Source organism: Opisthocomus hoazin, chromosome 3 (genome assembly GCF_030867145.1).
Source record: "Opisthocomus hoazin isolate bOpiHoa1 chromosome 3, bOpiHoa1.hap1, whole genome shotgun sequence".
NCBI lineage: Eukaryota > Metazoa > Chordata > Aves > Opisthocomiformes > Opisthocomidae > Opisthocomus > Opisthocomus hoazin.
This window is the reverse complement of record NC_134416.1, coordinates 12217447-12233659: the sequence shown is the minus strand read 5'-3', so window position 1 is coordinate 12233659 and position 16213 is coordinate 12217447. Positions and strand designations below refer to the sequence as shown.

Genomic DNA, 16213 nt, shown 5'->3' with positions numbered 1-16213 from the left:
CTCTAAGGCTTCAGTCCCCACATCTGCACAGCACAGCTGCTGCCAGCTGGGTAAGAGTCATTAAGTCTAGAAGAGCCTCCAAAACATCTGCTCGATGCGCTGGGCTTCCCAGTACCAGCATGGGCTTGCGCATGCGAAGCCGGACAAGCCAGCAGAAATGCATTACACCATGGGGGAGAAGCAGACCAGCTCAGTCCCTCTCATTTTGAACAGGTTAGAAGAAGAATGTTCAGTAAAAATTAACTAGGAACCTCTCTTCTATAGCTTTGATGTCTTGAAAACACAGAGCCCGTTTTCTAAGGTGCTGTGGACAAACACTGTGTCCTGCACTCTGTGCTTGCTTGAGCAAACTCTCAGTACCGGCTTTTCCCCATCCAGTTTCTGTCCTCACATCCACACTGTGCTCGATCATCTTCCTACCTGATTTGTTACAGTGATAAGCAAACAGCTCATTTAGGTAATTGCCATCTACCTGGAAGTAAGATTCTCCATGCCTTGTTATCCCAAACAGAAAAAAAGGGTTTCATCTTGATTGCTTAGGCGTATGGGAGCGTGCGACTGGGTGCCCTTGACTTCGGCAGTGATTTAAGCGCACGCGCAAGTGCTTTCCAGATCTGAACCAAAATTACATCTTGATGACTCGCGGCGGGAGCCTTTCATCTGCACAAAGGTTTGTGTAAGTGAAGGAAGCATTGACAGCTCTTGGAGCCAGCAGAAAGAATGTGCCAGTCCTAGCAAGGAGGTGAACTACCGTGGAGTTCAAAGCATGACACACTCCTTTATGTACCCTTATCTCAGCGGTCAGAAGGGAGTTAGCTCTTCAGTGTGGTGCTAGGGATGGGGACGGGATGGTTTTATGCCTGCTGAAGTCTGCCAAGCATTTAGGAGGGTAGGTGCTGCCCCATCCCACAAACTCCAGCTGGCTGAGCATCGCGAGATGCAGGATGAAGCTGTGCTGGAGTCGCTCGTTTCCTTTGGTGCTGCAGGAGTAACTTTACAAAGCAGTTGGCCGGTAGCTCAGGAGATGTTTTGCTGCTCTCTGCATTCCTAGCTAGCGATTGCCCTCCCGCTCTGGTAGGCGAAGGCAGGAAGAGTGAAGAGCTAGCTGAACGTCCTTGGTTTTCAAAACCAGTCTGATTTTATTTTTCTTAAAATACGTGATCTCTGGAGTATTCTTTAAGGTATCTTTCACTGGAGTTTGCAGAACGATTCATTTCTTCTGAAAATTTTGAAGTGTCCCAGTGATGCTGTGAGACTCCAGAGGACTGTGTGGGATGCAGGCAGGTGGTAATGCCAGCAGGAAGGGATCAGAGGTCAAAACAAACAGCAATTTATGCAAAGTTATTGTGAAGAAGTTCAGCCTGCTGAGGGCATTGAGCAGCAAAACACCTTCCCAAGGAGAGACAGAGCATCGTTGCTTTGCTCATGCAACGCAGGGAAGGATCCAGCTCTCTTCCCCAGGGAATGGGCTGGTGCATCTTTTCCATCTCTAATGTCTCCGCTTCCTCGTATCTGATGTAAATAATTTATGAGGATCGAAACATGATCATGGGGCCGTCTGTGCAGGAGGAAGGCTGAAGCCCGGGGCCTGGCAGCGTGCAGGGGACCTGGTACCTAATGCAGGGTCTGTTCTTCATGGGCAGTATGCCAGGTGACCCAGTGCTGGGCTGGTGCCTGCATCTTGCTAAAGTCACCTCACTCGGTCATTTTGTTCTTTCCATCCTTTTTCCCCCTTATTTTCCTTTTTCTCCTGCTTTTTTTCACCCCCCCCTCCCTTTTTTTCACCCCCCCCTCCCTTTTTTTCCCCTTTTTCTCTTTTTCCCGTTTCTCCACTGTTTGGCACTATGTTCTGCCTGTGAAAAATCGGCAGCTCTGTTTGCCGGGCAGCAGGAGTTCTCTGGGCTGTAACTGAGCTGCAGGTATTTTGTCTGCGTGAGAACTGAACAAGGGGGGCTGTCACTTCTGCACAGGTCTGGCTTGAACCTGGGGATGAGAAATCGCCTGTCGATGCAGAAGGGAAGCCTGCGGAAAGCCGCAGCGGCAGCAGGGTGAGGGATGGTTTGAGGTGCAGTAGGTAGGAAGCTTCGTCTCCGTCTTTGAATTCAGCGTACATGAGTAGGTAGTGAACGTAAAACCCACGGGACATGGTCCAGTGTGAATCCTTGCAGTGCAGCTGCAGCAGGGTGTCACTGCCAGGTCCCAGGACGGCTGCGGTGTGGAAAGCAGCATGGAGCAGAGATAAATCTTGCTCGTTGTGCTGCTCCCTCGCTTGGCAGACTGCTCCCCTGGAGCTCCAGGGGCTGGGGGAAGGCGAAGCGGAGGCCTTCTGCCGTGCGGAAAGGTGGGTTAGCAAGCACGGAAGCCAGAGGCGTTCTTTTGCAGATAGGTAAAATAAATAGAGCCCGAACTCCAGGGATGGGCTTGCCTCCAGGAGAACTGCCTTTATCTGCCTCGATGTCCCAAGGCAACACCTCTCCCATGAAGAAAGGCTGGGAGAGTTGGGGTTGTTCAGTCTGGAGGAGGGAAGGCTCTGGCGAGACCTTATTGTGGCCTTTCAATATATAAAAGGGTCTTATAGGAAAGGTGGAGAGAGACTTTTAACCAGGGCCTGTAGTGACAGGGCAAGGCGTAACAGTTTTAAACTAAAAGAGGATAGGTTTAGGTTGGAAATAAGAAGTTTTTTTTCATGAGGGTGGTGAGGCACTGGCACCAGTTGCCTAGAGAAGTTGTGCGTGCCCCATCACTGGATGTGTGCAAACTCAGCTTGGATGGGGCTTTGAGCAGCCTGGCCTAGTGAAAGGTGTCCCTGCCCGTGGCAGGGAGGTTGGACTAGGTGATCTTCGAAGGTCCCTTCCAACCCAGACCATTCTGTGATTCTTCGAATTTGGAAGTTGTGATCCCCTGTTGATCCATTTACATTAACCGAGGGGGAAGAAACATGGCAGTTTCTCGCCGGCGGCTGCTGCGACTCGATGGTGGCAGGTTCGGCAGAAAGGTGGGGGCGTGGATGAGCCCAGAGCCCGAGCATGCCTTCGCCTGCACGGGTGACCCACGGGGCTGAGTCAAAGCACCGTGAAAGACCATGGACAAATGTCCATGAACTGACAGAAATACTCCCTTGGAGTATCCCTCCTTTCTGGGTCTCTGGGGAAACGTGTCGGCCCACCAAATGAGACAGGAGTTGAGCATAATTACATTGAAAAGTGGCATTTGCTGGCTTATCTCTTCATGGGCTTTCTCTTGGCATCTCTCGTTCTGCTTGTTGAGAGCTCATTTAAATGGGTGATTGCTCATCCCTGTGCCTGGGTGGCTGATCTTGTCAGTCTTCCCAAGTGTCACTCGTGGAAATAAATTGTAAATACATATATTGTTAAACTCAGGGCTTTCATTGCATCAGACACAGCGGTACGGTCTCCTTTTGTGCCGTCTCAAATTTATCTTTCAAACAACACGCGTAGTCTTTCAGCACCATTTCAAAATATTGCAAAAATATTATTGTAGGCTCAAGTATTATAGTTGTTTATAAGAGCAGGATGCTCACAGCTTCCTGGGACTTTACAGTATTTTTGGGTTTTGGCCTCTCTTGGAGACTCGTGTAAACCACTCCTTATTTTCAGCAAAGCATCTGTTTTAGCTTCACGATTACTTTGTCCTTTAGACTGAAAGGGGCCTCAGAGCGTTTTAACCTCCTGCTTCCCCTCCCTTGTGATCTCCCCAGGGTTTGCCAGGCTCCTTCCCAACATGAATGGGGGGCCGGAGTGGGGAGGAGGGAAAGAGGGAGGATTCGCTTGCGATGAAGTCAGCCAAGCTCCGTCCTGCAGCGGGCAAGCCGGCAAGGACCCGCTGCATCCGCCGCATCCACGATGCTGCCAGCCCGGATTAGGCAGCGCAGCCCTGGGCTGGGAAGCCGGTGGTGACTGCGCTCCCCCACTGCCAGCCTTCCCATGGGAAGATGCTTGAACTTGTTAAATACTTCCCGACATCTTGCTAAAGTTTCCTGTTTCTTAATTTAATTTCACTTTGCCTATAAGTTAGATGATTATTTAAAAAAAGATTTAAAAAATCACTTTTTCTGACAATTCGTGAGTCTTTCACTTTGAAGCATCTTGTTCTGCCTTTAAATAGATACAAATCCTTTGGTCCATCAGAAGTACAGTGGACATTGGCTTTAGAGAGCACCTCCATTAGAAAAATTTAGGTCATAGGCTTGAAAATGTTCCATCTGCTTGAAAAACACGGGAGAGAAGCGTGCACCAGGCGTGTCCCTTCTTTCTTCCCAGAATCATGACTTGGTGCTGCTGTCTTTTGGCCTTCCCGCTGGTGGTTTGCAGATTACCACCCCGGAGTCCCCATCAGCCGCAAAGACCTGCTGTGCTGTGCAGTCCCCATGCATCTGCCAAGGTCCTGGGCTGCAGCGGTCCTACAGCTGAGTTACTGTGATGAGCAAGGTACAGGAGAGAGGAGTCATCCCCCTTCCTGCTGAAGAGTCCACGGGAGCTGAAACATCTTACCCAAACTCGAGGAGGATTACTGCATGGTATAGCTGGGGCTGGAAGCAGTGTCAACCAGGGATGTCCCAGCACCTCAGCCTTGAGCTGGGTCTTCTCCTGGGACTGCTGGAGCTCAGTGAGGAGCTTGGGCTGCCTTGGGCCATGCTTGGTTCTTGACGCAACTTCGGATTTCTCTGAGCATCTGCTCCTGAGAGTGGTGAAGGACTATAGGTGCACTAGAAAACGTGGCGGGCAGCAGAAGCCTGGAGTAATTTGGTACCCTGAGAGCGTGGAGGAAAGGAAACATGGAGGAGGAAAGAGACTGCTTCTCCTTCTTGTGTCTCTTCGTTCCACCCTCCAGCTCTCCATCCTTCCTCTTCCCACTCAGCACTCTGCCTCGAGGACTCAGCCTCCGCTTCGGGGGGTCCCAGCACCCCTCCTGGTTAGGAGGCCAGTTGTGCAGCTGATGGATGCTGACTTTCTGAAGCCCTGCTAGGTGTTTTTGTTTGCTCATCCTAGAGATCAACTGTGGGAACAGTCGCAGCCTGAGATGACGGTAGCTGGCAGTTGCATCGAACATATATTTCAAGTTTTGTTATCTTCCTGCAGCTATTTTCACAATACTCATATGAAAGGTCCGCTTATCTCACTCCTGCCATAGTAGAAATGGCTAAAGAAAACATCGCTGTTTGTTTGTATTGAAACTGGTATGGTTTGTGGCTTTTATGGCTTTTATGTTTTTTTGCTGGTTTTTTATTTTTATCATCTTGAACTCTTGAGCAGAAGGTAGCAAAACACTCAAGGGCAGAGTCTTATCTCTTTTACATCAGTGCAAAGGCAGGATAACTACTGTCGTGTACCGTGGGATTGCATCGTCTCATTTTCAGACTCTCTTTCTTAAATAAATAGACGAAACCCTCTGCAAATGCTGCAGCACATTTATTTTCCACTCCCTTTTCTTACTTGCTAAGGTATGTTGCATTATAGTTATTATAGGACAGGTGTCCTATAGCACAGCAGTTGCATCGTCATTAAAGACAGTTTTTTAAATTCTTCTGTACAAACAGCTGCATCAGAGGGGTAGATGTGTAGGGGGTTTTTGGCATCCTGGAGCAAAGCCGGGTTTGCATCCATGCAACTGCATCTTGCATGGGTGGACCAGAGGTTGTGCACATCTGGCTACCCTGCACGTAGCCGTCAGTGCTGTGAAGTTTCCAAACTAGCCGGGAAGCCAAGGAGATGGCAGCCTGAGAGGTGCAAGGCTGGTCAGGATTTGGGCATTGGAGCTTCTCTGGGACATCAGGGGTTTGAGAGAGAGGTCCTCATGTCCTTTCCTTCTTCTGGTGGCTGGTGTTTTCTCCTGCTGCCAGGCCAGTGTTCGGAAGATGTCCTCCAGCGCGGCGGTGGCATTTGTTCAGCTTGGAAGGCTAGTCAGGGGCCTGTTTGCTTTTCTAATTAGTTTTACTGAGAGGTTGCAAATTGAGGGAAGGAAGGGCTTGATTTCTCATGTCTGCTCTCAGGCGCTGGGCTGAGACCGTGCTTGTCTGGTGGGGAGACAGAGGGTTTTATAATGTCTTTACAAGTCTTTGTGTCTCTGGTCATTAGCTAGATGCAAATCATAAGATTTTTAAATTGGCTGAAGTTTGCATGGAGTAGATGAGTCAGATGTTCCCCCCTTTGCCATGGTCTTTCTGCCTGCAGATCAGTGCTGGGCACGGGCCGGTGTGCTGCTCTGCTCCAGCAGCTCCGGGTCAACTGGAAGTCGACTCCAAAGCCTGCGTTCCTTTGATCACCCATTAGTGAACTCAGCTATTTCAGGTAAATGTTGCAGCTTTCTGGGAACTGTCACCTGAGTTGCCGCATAAATGGTGTGAAATTAATGTCAGGGAGCAAGTCCAGGCGACACAGGAAGGTTTTACACTTGCGTGGAGGTACAGGAGAGGACCTCTCGGTGCTCTCGGATGTTGAGGAATCCAGGCTTGCAGCCTTTCTGAGAAGTGATTTTACTGCCTGTTTTGTAAACTGTGAAAACGAAACATGCAGATGAAGAGATCTACCCGAGATCATGTAGGATGTTGCCACGCTCGAGATGAGAATCTTCATCTTCCGTGTCCCAGTTTTGTGCTCCATCTATTAATACGCCGATGCTATTTTTAGCCCTCTTAAGTAGCCACGTTGTTTGTAATTAGCTTCACTAATAACTGCTCCTCTGTACGCTGCAGGTCCCACCAGCGGAGCAGTGTGCTCTTCCGAGCAAAGCTAAGTACATGGGCGGCTAATAAAAGGCACCCGTATTGCGAATTGGTTGTTGTCGAGCAGACACGTGTCCTTGTAGCTCTTGTGATCAGGCAGCTGCCTAAATACAGCTCCTGTACCTTGGTTAAGGACGAGGTGTTACTACTCAGGGTTTCCGGGGCGTTCCCTTGCTGACCTTTGAAGAAAGTGAAGAGGCTCGGTCTCTCCCTCTCCACCATATGCTGAGTCAAGGCTGCTGCTTTCGAAGAGAGATAGCATCTCTCGTTACCTAGAGCCGGAAATTTAATTAATGGCTGCAAACATCTTAGATGACGGCTATATTTACACCCAGGTGTACAACGAGAATTAGTAGCTACTGTAGAGACTGGGAGGTGCGCTTGGAGCAGCTGGATGAAGGTGGGTCACCAAACCAGATGCAAACCCAGAAGTAGGCTGTCGGTAGAGGAGGTGACGCTGAGCTGTAGTTCTCTTGCATGCCACCGGTGGCTGTGATTTTGCTCCGTGAAAAAACACAAACACTTCACCAATTCTGGGGTGAAGGTGCTATCTAAGCAAGCGGTCACATTAATGGTTAACAGGAACAGACTATTTTCATACATTTTTCTTAAGAATCCAGTCTCTGAACTTCCAAGCCTAAATTAAGAGACCGAAAAGTGTTCTCCAGCTTGTAGAAAACGAGGAGCTGGATGACCGCAGTGCTGTGTCACTTCATTGCATTGCTTGCTATGTGACTTCTGAGCCAACGGTGTGTAGAGCAGAAGTTGTAGGGGCAGCCAAAGGAGCTCACCTTTCAGAAGATGCCCACGTCAGAGGGGTTATCAGCTCCAGAGCCATGACCTCTTGTGAGAGCACCGCTCGCTTGCCTCCAAATCTGCAAGATCTGTGTGAACGTCACCACGTTTTGCATGCAAGATTTTTTTTCTCTCTGTCTTTGATATAAATATATCAAGATAGTTATCTTTAGCTGTGCACACACGCACGCAAGCCAAGCTGGTTCACTGAGCATCATTGCAAGCCATGTGTGCTTAAACCAGCAGTCTTTACTCGGGCAAAGCCCCTGTTGATTTTTCCTTGCTTCTGTGAATTCCAGAGCCTTGGTCTGAAGCTGGCGGTGCGCATTTGTTTGCCTTTGTATCGTAATACAGATGGGCAATCCTTGTAATACGACTGCATTTATTTACTGATAGAAATGTGTAGAGCTGTGATAGGTTGCTACACAGATGATTATTGATTCCTTTTTTTTTTTTTTTCCCTGCAAAACTGGCTAGGCTAAATGCTGTGTTAGACCGAGGTTTCAGCTGATTTGGGTTAAAGACATCTCCTTTTTTTTCATCAAAAATTATTTATAGCTGGCAAAATGGTCTTTTCTTTTGCAGGAATCTCCTGATCTGTGTCTGGTTTTGTATCACACGTGCTGCAAAAGCACTGCTAAGGCTAGATTACAGCTGTGGCCCGCTCAGTTCCTATCCAGCGCCTTATTTGCATCTTGACAGCAAGATGTGGTGGATTTCCCCGCTCTTCCCCTGTATACTGATTTCCTGTGAAAGGTATATTTAGACTTTTAAAAGACATATGCAATTTTGGTCATAAAGCTCAAAAAGGAAAATAAAAAAACTCAAACCCAAACCCCAGAGATAAAGAGTCTACAAGAAAGGTCTCAGAGCAGCAGATACGTACATAGAAAAGCGAGGGAGGTTTCTCAGAGGACAGGTCACCATGCTGAGATAAGCTGTTGACTGGGTCTGGTTTTTGTGTCCTCCATGTAAACTTAAATGGGAAGAGGTGGACAGGAAGGGCTGGGAGGGGAGACCCTGGAGCAGCACGGCTTGCTCAGCCCAGTCCAGGTCTATCAGGGAGGTGATGACCTGTTAAAGCAGAAGGATGCTGTTGGTTCAGGAAGAAATGGATCTCACCTGGCATGACTGTGCTTAGGCTGGAAATAAAAAGAAGGTTTCTAATCATGTCAGAATAGAGGTTTTGGAGGAGCCTTTTAACAAGAGTGGTGGGAGTGAGTTATTCGGTTTATTTCTGGGCAGGATTATGTGTTTGCCTGAGGTAGATGCAGATGGAGTTCGTGCTTCAGGAAGGCTCTTCTCAATCCTATGAAAAAAAAAAAAGGAAGAAAATAACTATAATGAAAATGAGTTTGAGGATTCAGGAGAGAATAAGTTGGCCTGGTTTTCTTTCTAAATGACTGTCCCTGTACAGAGCCTGTGCTCAAATGAAGGAGTCGGTTTTATTCCAAGGCTGATGGTGAAGTGCCGAGAGTGACTGTCCAAGGCCGTGGTTACGTGGCCCTTTTCACTGGTGTGAGTGTGCTGATGGCAAAGGGCTGGTCCTTTCCTCTCCCAAACTGGTTTCCAGCTCATCCCTGGTATTGGTGCTAGGGTTCATGCGACCCTGCAACATCTGGGGTTGAAGCATTGACTTGAGCAAAACAACCCAGAAAACAAAAAACACAGTGAATCTTGTTCTTCATGGGGTCAGTTCCTGCATTTGCCTTACAAGAGCCTCTGTCCCTAGGCCAGGTAGGGAAAAGGGAGGTAGCCCTGAGCAGTGTTGGGTGATGCAGTGTGAAACTGCCCCACCAGTGGGGTCCCTGGTGCAAGAAGGACATCGACCTGTTGGAGCAGATCCAGAGGAGGGCCATGAAAGTGATCAGAGGGCTGGAACCCCTCTCCTATGAGGAAAGGCTGAGAGAGTTGGGGTTGTTCAGCCTGGAGAAGAGAAGGCTCCAGGGAAATCTTTTGCAGCCTTTCAGTACTTAAAGGGGGCTTCTAAGAAAGAAGGGGACAAACTTTACTAAAGCCTGCAGTGACAGGACAAGGGAAAATGGTTTTAAACTGGATAAACATAGGTTTAGTCTGGACATGAGGAGGAAATCTTTCATGATGAGGGTGGTGAGAAACTGGACCAGGTTTCCCAGCAAAGTGGTGGATGCCCCATCACCGAAATGTACAAGGTCAGGTTGGATTGGGCTTTGAACAACCTGGTGTGGTGAAAGATGTTCCTGCCCATAACAGTGGGTTTGGATGAGATGAGCTTTGAAGGTCCCCTCCAACCCAAACCATTCTGTGATTGTAAGAATTGCTGTCCCAGCCATGACAGAGCATTTGTTTGCTTGTCCCTCACAGGTAGGAGGAGATGGAGGTGGCCTTCTCGGACTTCACACATGAGTCTGGAGTCTCAAAGTTTGGTATTAAAGGCTGGATTGGTCCCCATGGTGGTGTTTTTGTGTCTGCTGCCTGCTTGCGGGCAAGCCTACAGAAGCGTTGTGCACACCCTTGAAGCTCCTTGCACCACAAAGCCTCGCAGCGGGCTGCAAGGGCAGTGGATGGGCTCCTCTCTGCTGGTGGGAGTCTTTGTAGAAGCTTGTGTGAAATGCTTTGGTGGCTCTGAGATGTTGGGGCAGGGTGATTCATACCCGGGGTTTTCTCTTCCTTTCTGCCGTGTGAAGTGGGAGAGGTGTTTGGAGTTTTCTCCCCTCTCCGCCCCCGCTCCCCAGCTACCCCTCTGAAATCTCCGTGAGATACCCGTGCGATGACTCAGCCCCCTTGGGAGACCTTTGGGTTATTTCCCCCACCTCCCCAGCAGCGATTTCTCTGGTGAGAAAGTCCTCTACGGCTTGGCCTCGGCTCTTGTGGCTCACCAGAGCCCGCCGAGGTGCAGGCAGGCGGCAAACACAAAGGTCACGTTCAGCTGGGTGCGAAAGAGCGAGTGCCATCCTTCAGGGCTGCTTTCATCAAACAGATTTGAAACAAAGGGGCTTTGTCTTCCTCTTTCATTAATTGCACCATTAAATTCTTTGCAATTTAGTTACTGAGCTTTAGTAAAAACAGGATTAGGTGAGGAAGCATCCCCTGTGTTCAGGATCGCTTCGCACCCTCCGTGGGGGTGGGTTGGGTTTTCCCTGCTGCTCAGGATTTTATGAACATTGGCCCCAAGCAGCTCTTCCCCAGGCACTGGGTCCTTACTCAGACCCACACTCACTGCCAAGCACTGCTGGTGGCAAGGAAGTGAAGAGCACAGACCCTCCAGTCTGCCGTAGAAATTGGAGTCCCAGTCCCACAAGCTGTGTCGTACACCACCGCTGCCATAGGTGTTTGCTGCAGCATCCACCCTCGAGAAGGGTCGCGTTGTGGCTGGTTTAGTGGTGCATCGCCTGTGTGGACCCCTGTTGTTGTCTTGTCCCTCCTGGCGTGCGTGTTTCATCTGACGGCCCCAAGCCAACTTGCCCCCTGCCACTTCGGGCGCTGTCTTGCTGCCCAGGTACCATCCCCTTCCTTTTACTTCTTTGATAACATGTTCTGATAGGCTTTTTTTCCCCTTTTGTTTTCTTTATAGATTTATCTGGAAAGTATGACCAGCAGGAGCAGCTTACTCACCATTAGATAAGTATTATGGATGACTCATGCTAGAGTGTCGATAGCTGTGCTGCTGAGATGGATATGTTGTTTCGTAACAGCTGTAGCATGATGCCAAGAGCCAGGAACCTGAATTCCACCATCCATGCTTTTCCATGAACATGCTTTGGGTCTCTGACGCCTTTTTCCTCTTGGTTTGTGCATCTGAAGGGTTCACAGAAGAGTTTTTGCTTCCCTCAGTGGGGTACAGGGTATGGGACAGCTCATGTCATTTCAAGCCACACTTCAAAATGTCACCTTAAAATGAGAGGTCATGTTGAAAGGCTGCAGCTTTGTAGCTGTTCTCCAGGACAGCATGCAGGTTTTATCTTTTTAATAGATGCTGTTAGTGGCTTTCCTCGGTACTTTGTGGTTTTTGTTTTCTTTCCACAGCCATTACTCCCCTTCTGCAGCGTGACAGCCCAGAAGCTGCAGGAACAGGTAAGACAACTGCTGTTGCAGCATGTTAATTTTGAGTCATTAAAGTCGAAATACTGGCTGCAGTAAAGTAAAAAGCCCTGTTGACTCAACAGAAGTGAGACTTGTACCCAACATGCTCAGCTTCATGAAACTGCCTGAAATAACTGTGTTTGGGGCCAAATTTGGAGGCTGCCCGGGAGCATGCATCCAGACCTACCTCTGCTTTAAGAAATGCTGACATTAAGGCTGTGTGAGCAGCAGGTGATGAGGTTTAAGAAGTGATAAGCAAGGGGGAGAAACCTGTCTTGGGGGAGATGCAGGAGCTGAGCTGTGAAGGTGGGGCTATGTAAGGGACAGCAGGAGCTGCTGGGGAGGTGTTAACCTGGGTGGGTTGGCAGGGCCCTGAGGCAGCTTTAGCTGAAGGTGCCTAGACAGCTTGGAGGGGTGCAAAGGGTCGTGCAGGAAAGGGGGAAAATGGGAGTCAAAAGGAGACATTTTGATGGGGAGCACTGCAGCAGTGGACGTGGCCAGGATGGCAGTGTGTGTGGCTCTGCCCAGTGCTCCTGTGTGCCGTGTCACTGGGGATGGCTGGTACCCGCCTGGACTACGTGCTTGGGCATCATCTCCTGCGGTTCACACCATGGCTTAAGCTGCTGAGGGCATTTGCTTTCCTCTAAAGTGCTGGACCGTGACACTGAATAGCTGCGGCGTGAGCAGCACATCGCTTTTGCCAGCACCAGCCTGGGGCAGGAGCTTCCAGCGGGGCAGCGGAGGTGCGTTAGGTGCTGCACTCGTTTTCTCACTGAACATGAACCAGAGCCCCCGTGCATTAATACAGAAGAGAAATGTGGTGTGAGGATCTGTGCTTGTGTCCCAGTTGTGTGATTTGGGTCTCTGCATTTGCTGTGAGGGTGGTGAGGCACTTGAACAGTTTGCCCAGAGAAGCTGTGGATGCCCCATCCCTGGAAGTGGTCACGATCAGGTTTGACAGGGCTTTGAGCAACCTGGTCTAGTGAAAGATGTCCCTGCCCATGGCAGTGGTGTTGGACTAGATGATCTTCAAACATCCCTTCCAACCCAAACCATTCTGTGGTTCTGTGATTTTGATGCTTTGCTATACTCATTGCACAAACTGGTATGAGATCAAGGTGTTTTGTGCTGAGGTCTGTATGTTCTTCAGGCTGTTGTGCCACTCTGAGGTAAAGAGCTGTGTCCTGCTTGGGCTATAAAAACAAACTACGTTGCGGCTGGCTCCAGGAACAAGTGTTGTAGCAGAAACCCCTGTGTGACAGCTTATAACATAGGCTCAGCTAGGTCCCTGCCCAGTAAAGTAGAAAATGCCTTTAAGGCCTTCTCCTGTTTGTATCAGACACTGGTATGCCGTGAACTGATCTCAGGACTAAATAATTCTGAGTGATAATCTGGCATTCCTCTTTGGATAAGGTCTGGGTGTTTGGCTCCTGGGGATGGTGTAGCATCAGCCAGTGAACGCGACGGGCATTGGGAATTTTACCAGCACGTTTTTCCACTTTGGGCCTGTCCTCCTACAATGACGTGCCTGAAAGAAAAACCCAACCCTGATGAATGCTCGTAACCATCACTCAGTGGAAATACTTTGGGGTAGAGAAATGAAAGCGCCAACCCCTGCCCTCCTCGCCGTGCGTCTCTGGGGTCAGGATTGCAGCTCAGAGGCAGGATCTGGTGCTTCCCCATGGGTGGCCTCGGCCATACGCATTCAAATCGAGCACCCAGGCGTGTCACCTCACTGCAGCACGGGGCTGAGAGATGTGTGGGGGCTTTCCAGCCCCGCAGGCCATTATTAGTAAGAGAGTTCGCGCGTGGTGTGTCTTTTGGTTCAGGCTGTGAACTGCCAGCGGACTCTAAAAACTGCTGCCAAGCCTTGTAAATAATATTGCAAAAAGTTTCCGAGAAGCATAGTAACTTCCCTAAATATCTATGTTTTACGTATAAAGGTGCTCAGGCGTGCGTTCGTGCTGAAAGTTTGCTGAGCGCTTCAGGGGAGATGTGCTCTTGCTGTCATTTGGGAAGCGTGAGCGTAGCGGATGAGGATAAGGAGGTGGTTGCTGGGGTTTTGCTTCTCTCTCTGTTTGGGAAGCTGGATTTCAGGGCATGTTTGTGGGTTTGGTGGTTAGGCAGAACTATTTAGAGCAACGTGAGTGGCCTGCATGGTACCTTCAGGATTGTGCCAGCTGAGCAGCTAGATCAGGGAGTACAGATCCCAGGGCACCTGAAGTCCAAATAGGATTTTAAATCACACAGGTCATTTTAAAAGAGATAATTAAGTTCCTGAGTTACTCAGTAATGCCTACAAATGTTCCTGCGAATGGCTCATGAAGCACTTGCAGTCTTTAACTTCTGCCAGAGGTAAATGTGCTATTAGGAGGAAATTAGCTGCCCATGCTGCGTTTTCTGTGTTGGAGTCTCAGGGTGTTTTACTGAGATGTGTTAATGCAACTGTGCTGAATGTACCACTCAAATCTGCGCGCTCTGATAACCATCCTCAGGTGAAATGAATCCCAGTGGAGCCCTCTGAGATGTTGCTGCTCCCGGTCCCCACCTGCCCTGCTGCCAAAAGCTGCTACCCGTGGAGGCAGGGCTACAGGACGGGCTACGTGTGCATTTGCACCTTATCCATCACTTCATGTGAACACAAAACCATTTTCACTTACTGGGAGAGCTGGAGCGCGAGGTGGGGAAGCCAAAATGTGGTGTATTGGTTCTGCCTCCTCTTGCTAGAGGGGTGGGGAATTAACCGCTGGAAGCACACTGGGGTGGGGGCAGCAACATCTCAGATGCTGATGGTACGCTCTGAGAGCAGTTTTGCCCTCTGGAAGTCTCTGCTTCCTTCCTTTTGACTAGTCAGCGGGGCGAGGTGGGGGTCATCGCGTGGCATCCCCCACGCAGGTCAGCAGCACAGTGTTCGGCTTCTGCTGGAGACCTGGTCAGCGTTGTCCATGGGGTTTAAGGTGCCGTGGATGTGATGAGTGAGACTGAGTTGTACCTTCAGCTTCCCTGGCTGCGTGGCAGACTCTTCGCTGACTGCAAAAGCAGCCTATGCTGACTTGTTCAGATGCAGACGCCAATGCTGCAAATACCTTTCTTCGATCAGACGTCGCGTGCCCCTAGCCAGCTGGCTTAGACCACATACATATACTTCAGGTGTCTGTGGGGTAGGTGAGGCGAATCCTACACCTGCTATAGCAATGCTCGTGGCCAGGCTGTGGTGGGCTGTTTGGGGGTATTTTTAAAGTAAGTTTTGTGAGCCCCTCTTGCAGCAAGGCTTAGTTTCCATCCGTTTCTGACAGAGAAGGTGGTCAGATCAAGGCCAGCCTGGAGAATGGAAAACTCCTGTAGGTCATCGGCAATTTGGCTGTGCATTGGCACTGCAGCTGTGATACGTGAAGGTGATGGAGAGGCAAGGGTAGGACTTCAGGGCATGGCACATGGGAGCTTTGCAGAAATAGTAGTGCTTGAGGCCGTGTGGGGAAGGCAGGAGGTAAATAGTGTCCTCTTTCCCAAAAATTTAATTAGTTTTGTGGCAAAGGTTGCTTTGGGTCATGGCTCATAATTTTAAGACTTGCTGTTTTGACGCTGATACCTGAGTTACACAGAAGAGATCCCCAGGTATTTCACCATGTCTGGGCAAATTATGCTGGGCAAGAGTCACAACCATACTGGTCTATCATGAATAGGCTAACCAGTGGCCATTTAAGAAGCAAGTCTCAGTACATCTGAAGTGTATTTTAAACAGCATCAGCTTTATGTGATGGCTTTAGGGGGAAACCTTGCAACTGATGGGAAGCCAACAGAGGAATATTTGACACTTCAGTCACAGGAAAGTGACAGACTCAGAGTCTGCCCTGACATCTCACCTCGGCATGCGTCGTCATTCTCTAGGCACTAGGCCAGTCATGAGAACCAGCTCCTCTGCTCACATTTCTCATTCTCTCCTGAAGGAGCTGGGTTTGCCAAAGGAGATATCGTGGCATCGGGCTCTGGTGGAAGCATCCATGTGTGAAGGGGACGGAAGCACCAGTCTCCACAGTGCCTCTGTCTTGGTAGTGACAATGAACTGGGAAGAGTTTTGTTGGCTTCTGGGATTGTCGGCACTGTGTTGGAGAGGGATGTTTTGGGGGCTTTGTTTGCTTGGAGGTTTGTAAAGGTTTCTGGGTCCTTCTGGACTGTGATCCTATGGAGAAAGGCTGAGAGAGTTGGGGTTGTTCAGCCTGGAGAAGAGGAGGCTCCAGGGAGACCTTATTGCAGCCTTTCAATATGTAAAAGGGGGCTTATAAGAAAGATGGAGAGAGACTTTTTACCATGGCCTGTAGTGACAGGACAGAGGGCAACTGAAAGAGAATAGGTTTCGTTTGGACATGAGGGGGAAATTTTTTGTGATGAGTGTGATGAGACGCTGGAACACATTGCCCAGAGAGGCTGTGGATGCCCCATCGCTGGAAACATTCAAGGTCAGGTTGGACGGGGCTTTGAGCAACAGTCTAGTGAAAGATGTAACTGCCCATGGCAGGGGAGTTGGACAAGATGGTCTTTGAAGGTCCCTTCCAACCCAAATCATTCTGTGTTTGTATGATTTTTGCTTTGCCATCAGGTGGTTTCATGATCGAG

General features: G+C 49.4%; 1 protein-coding gene across 7 annotated transcripts in view; it reads left to right on the top strand.

Annotated features, from left to right (window-relative positions):
• Positions 1-16213, top strand: part of LOC142360815 (uncharacterized) — a 173040-nt gene that overhangs the window by 114995 nt on the left and 41832 nt on the right. For 3 of the 7 annotated variants that reach the window (XM_075415561.1, XM_075415565.1, XM_075415560.1), the window contains one exon: positions 11543-11590. The exons of the other annotated variants lie outside the window; for them this stretch is intronic. Coding sequence is in view for 1 of the 3 variants with exons in the window: in XM_075415565.1 (XP_075271680.1) it covers positions 11543-11590 (48 nt within the window). In the remaining 2 variants the exon portion in view is untranslated. The remainder of the gene's footprint in view (positions 1-11542; positions 11591-16213) is intronic. 7 annotated transcript variants of the gene reach the window in all.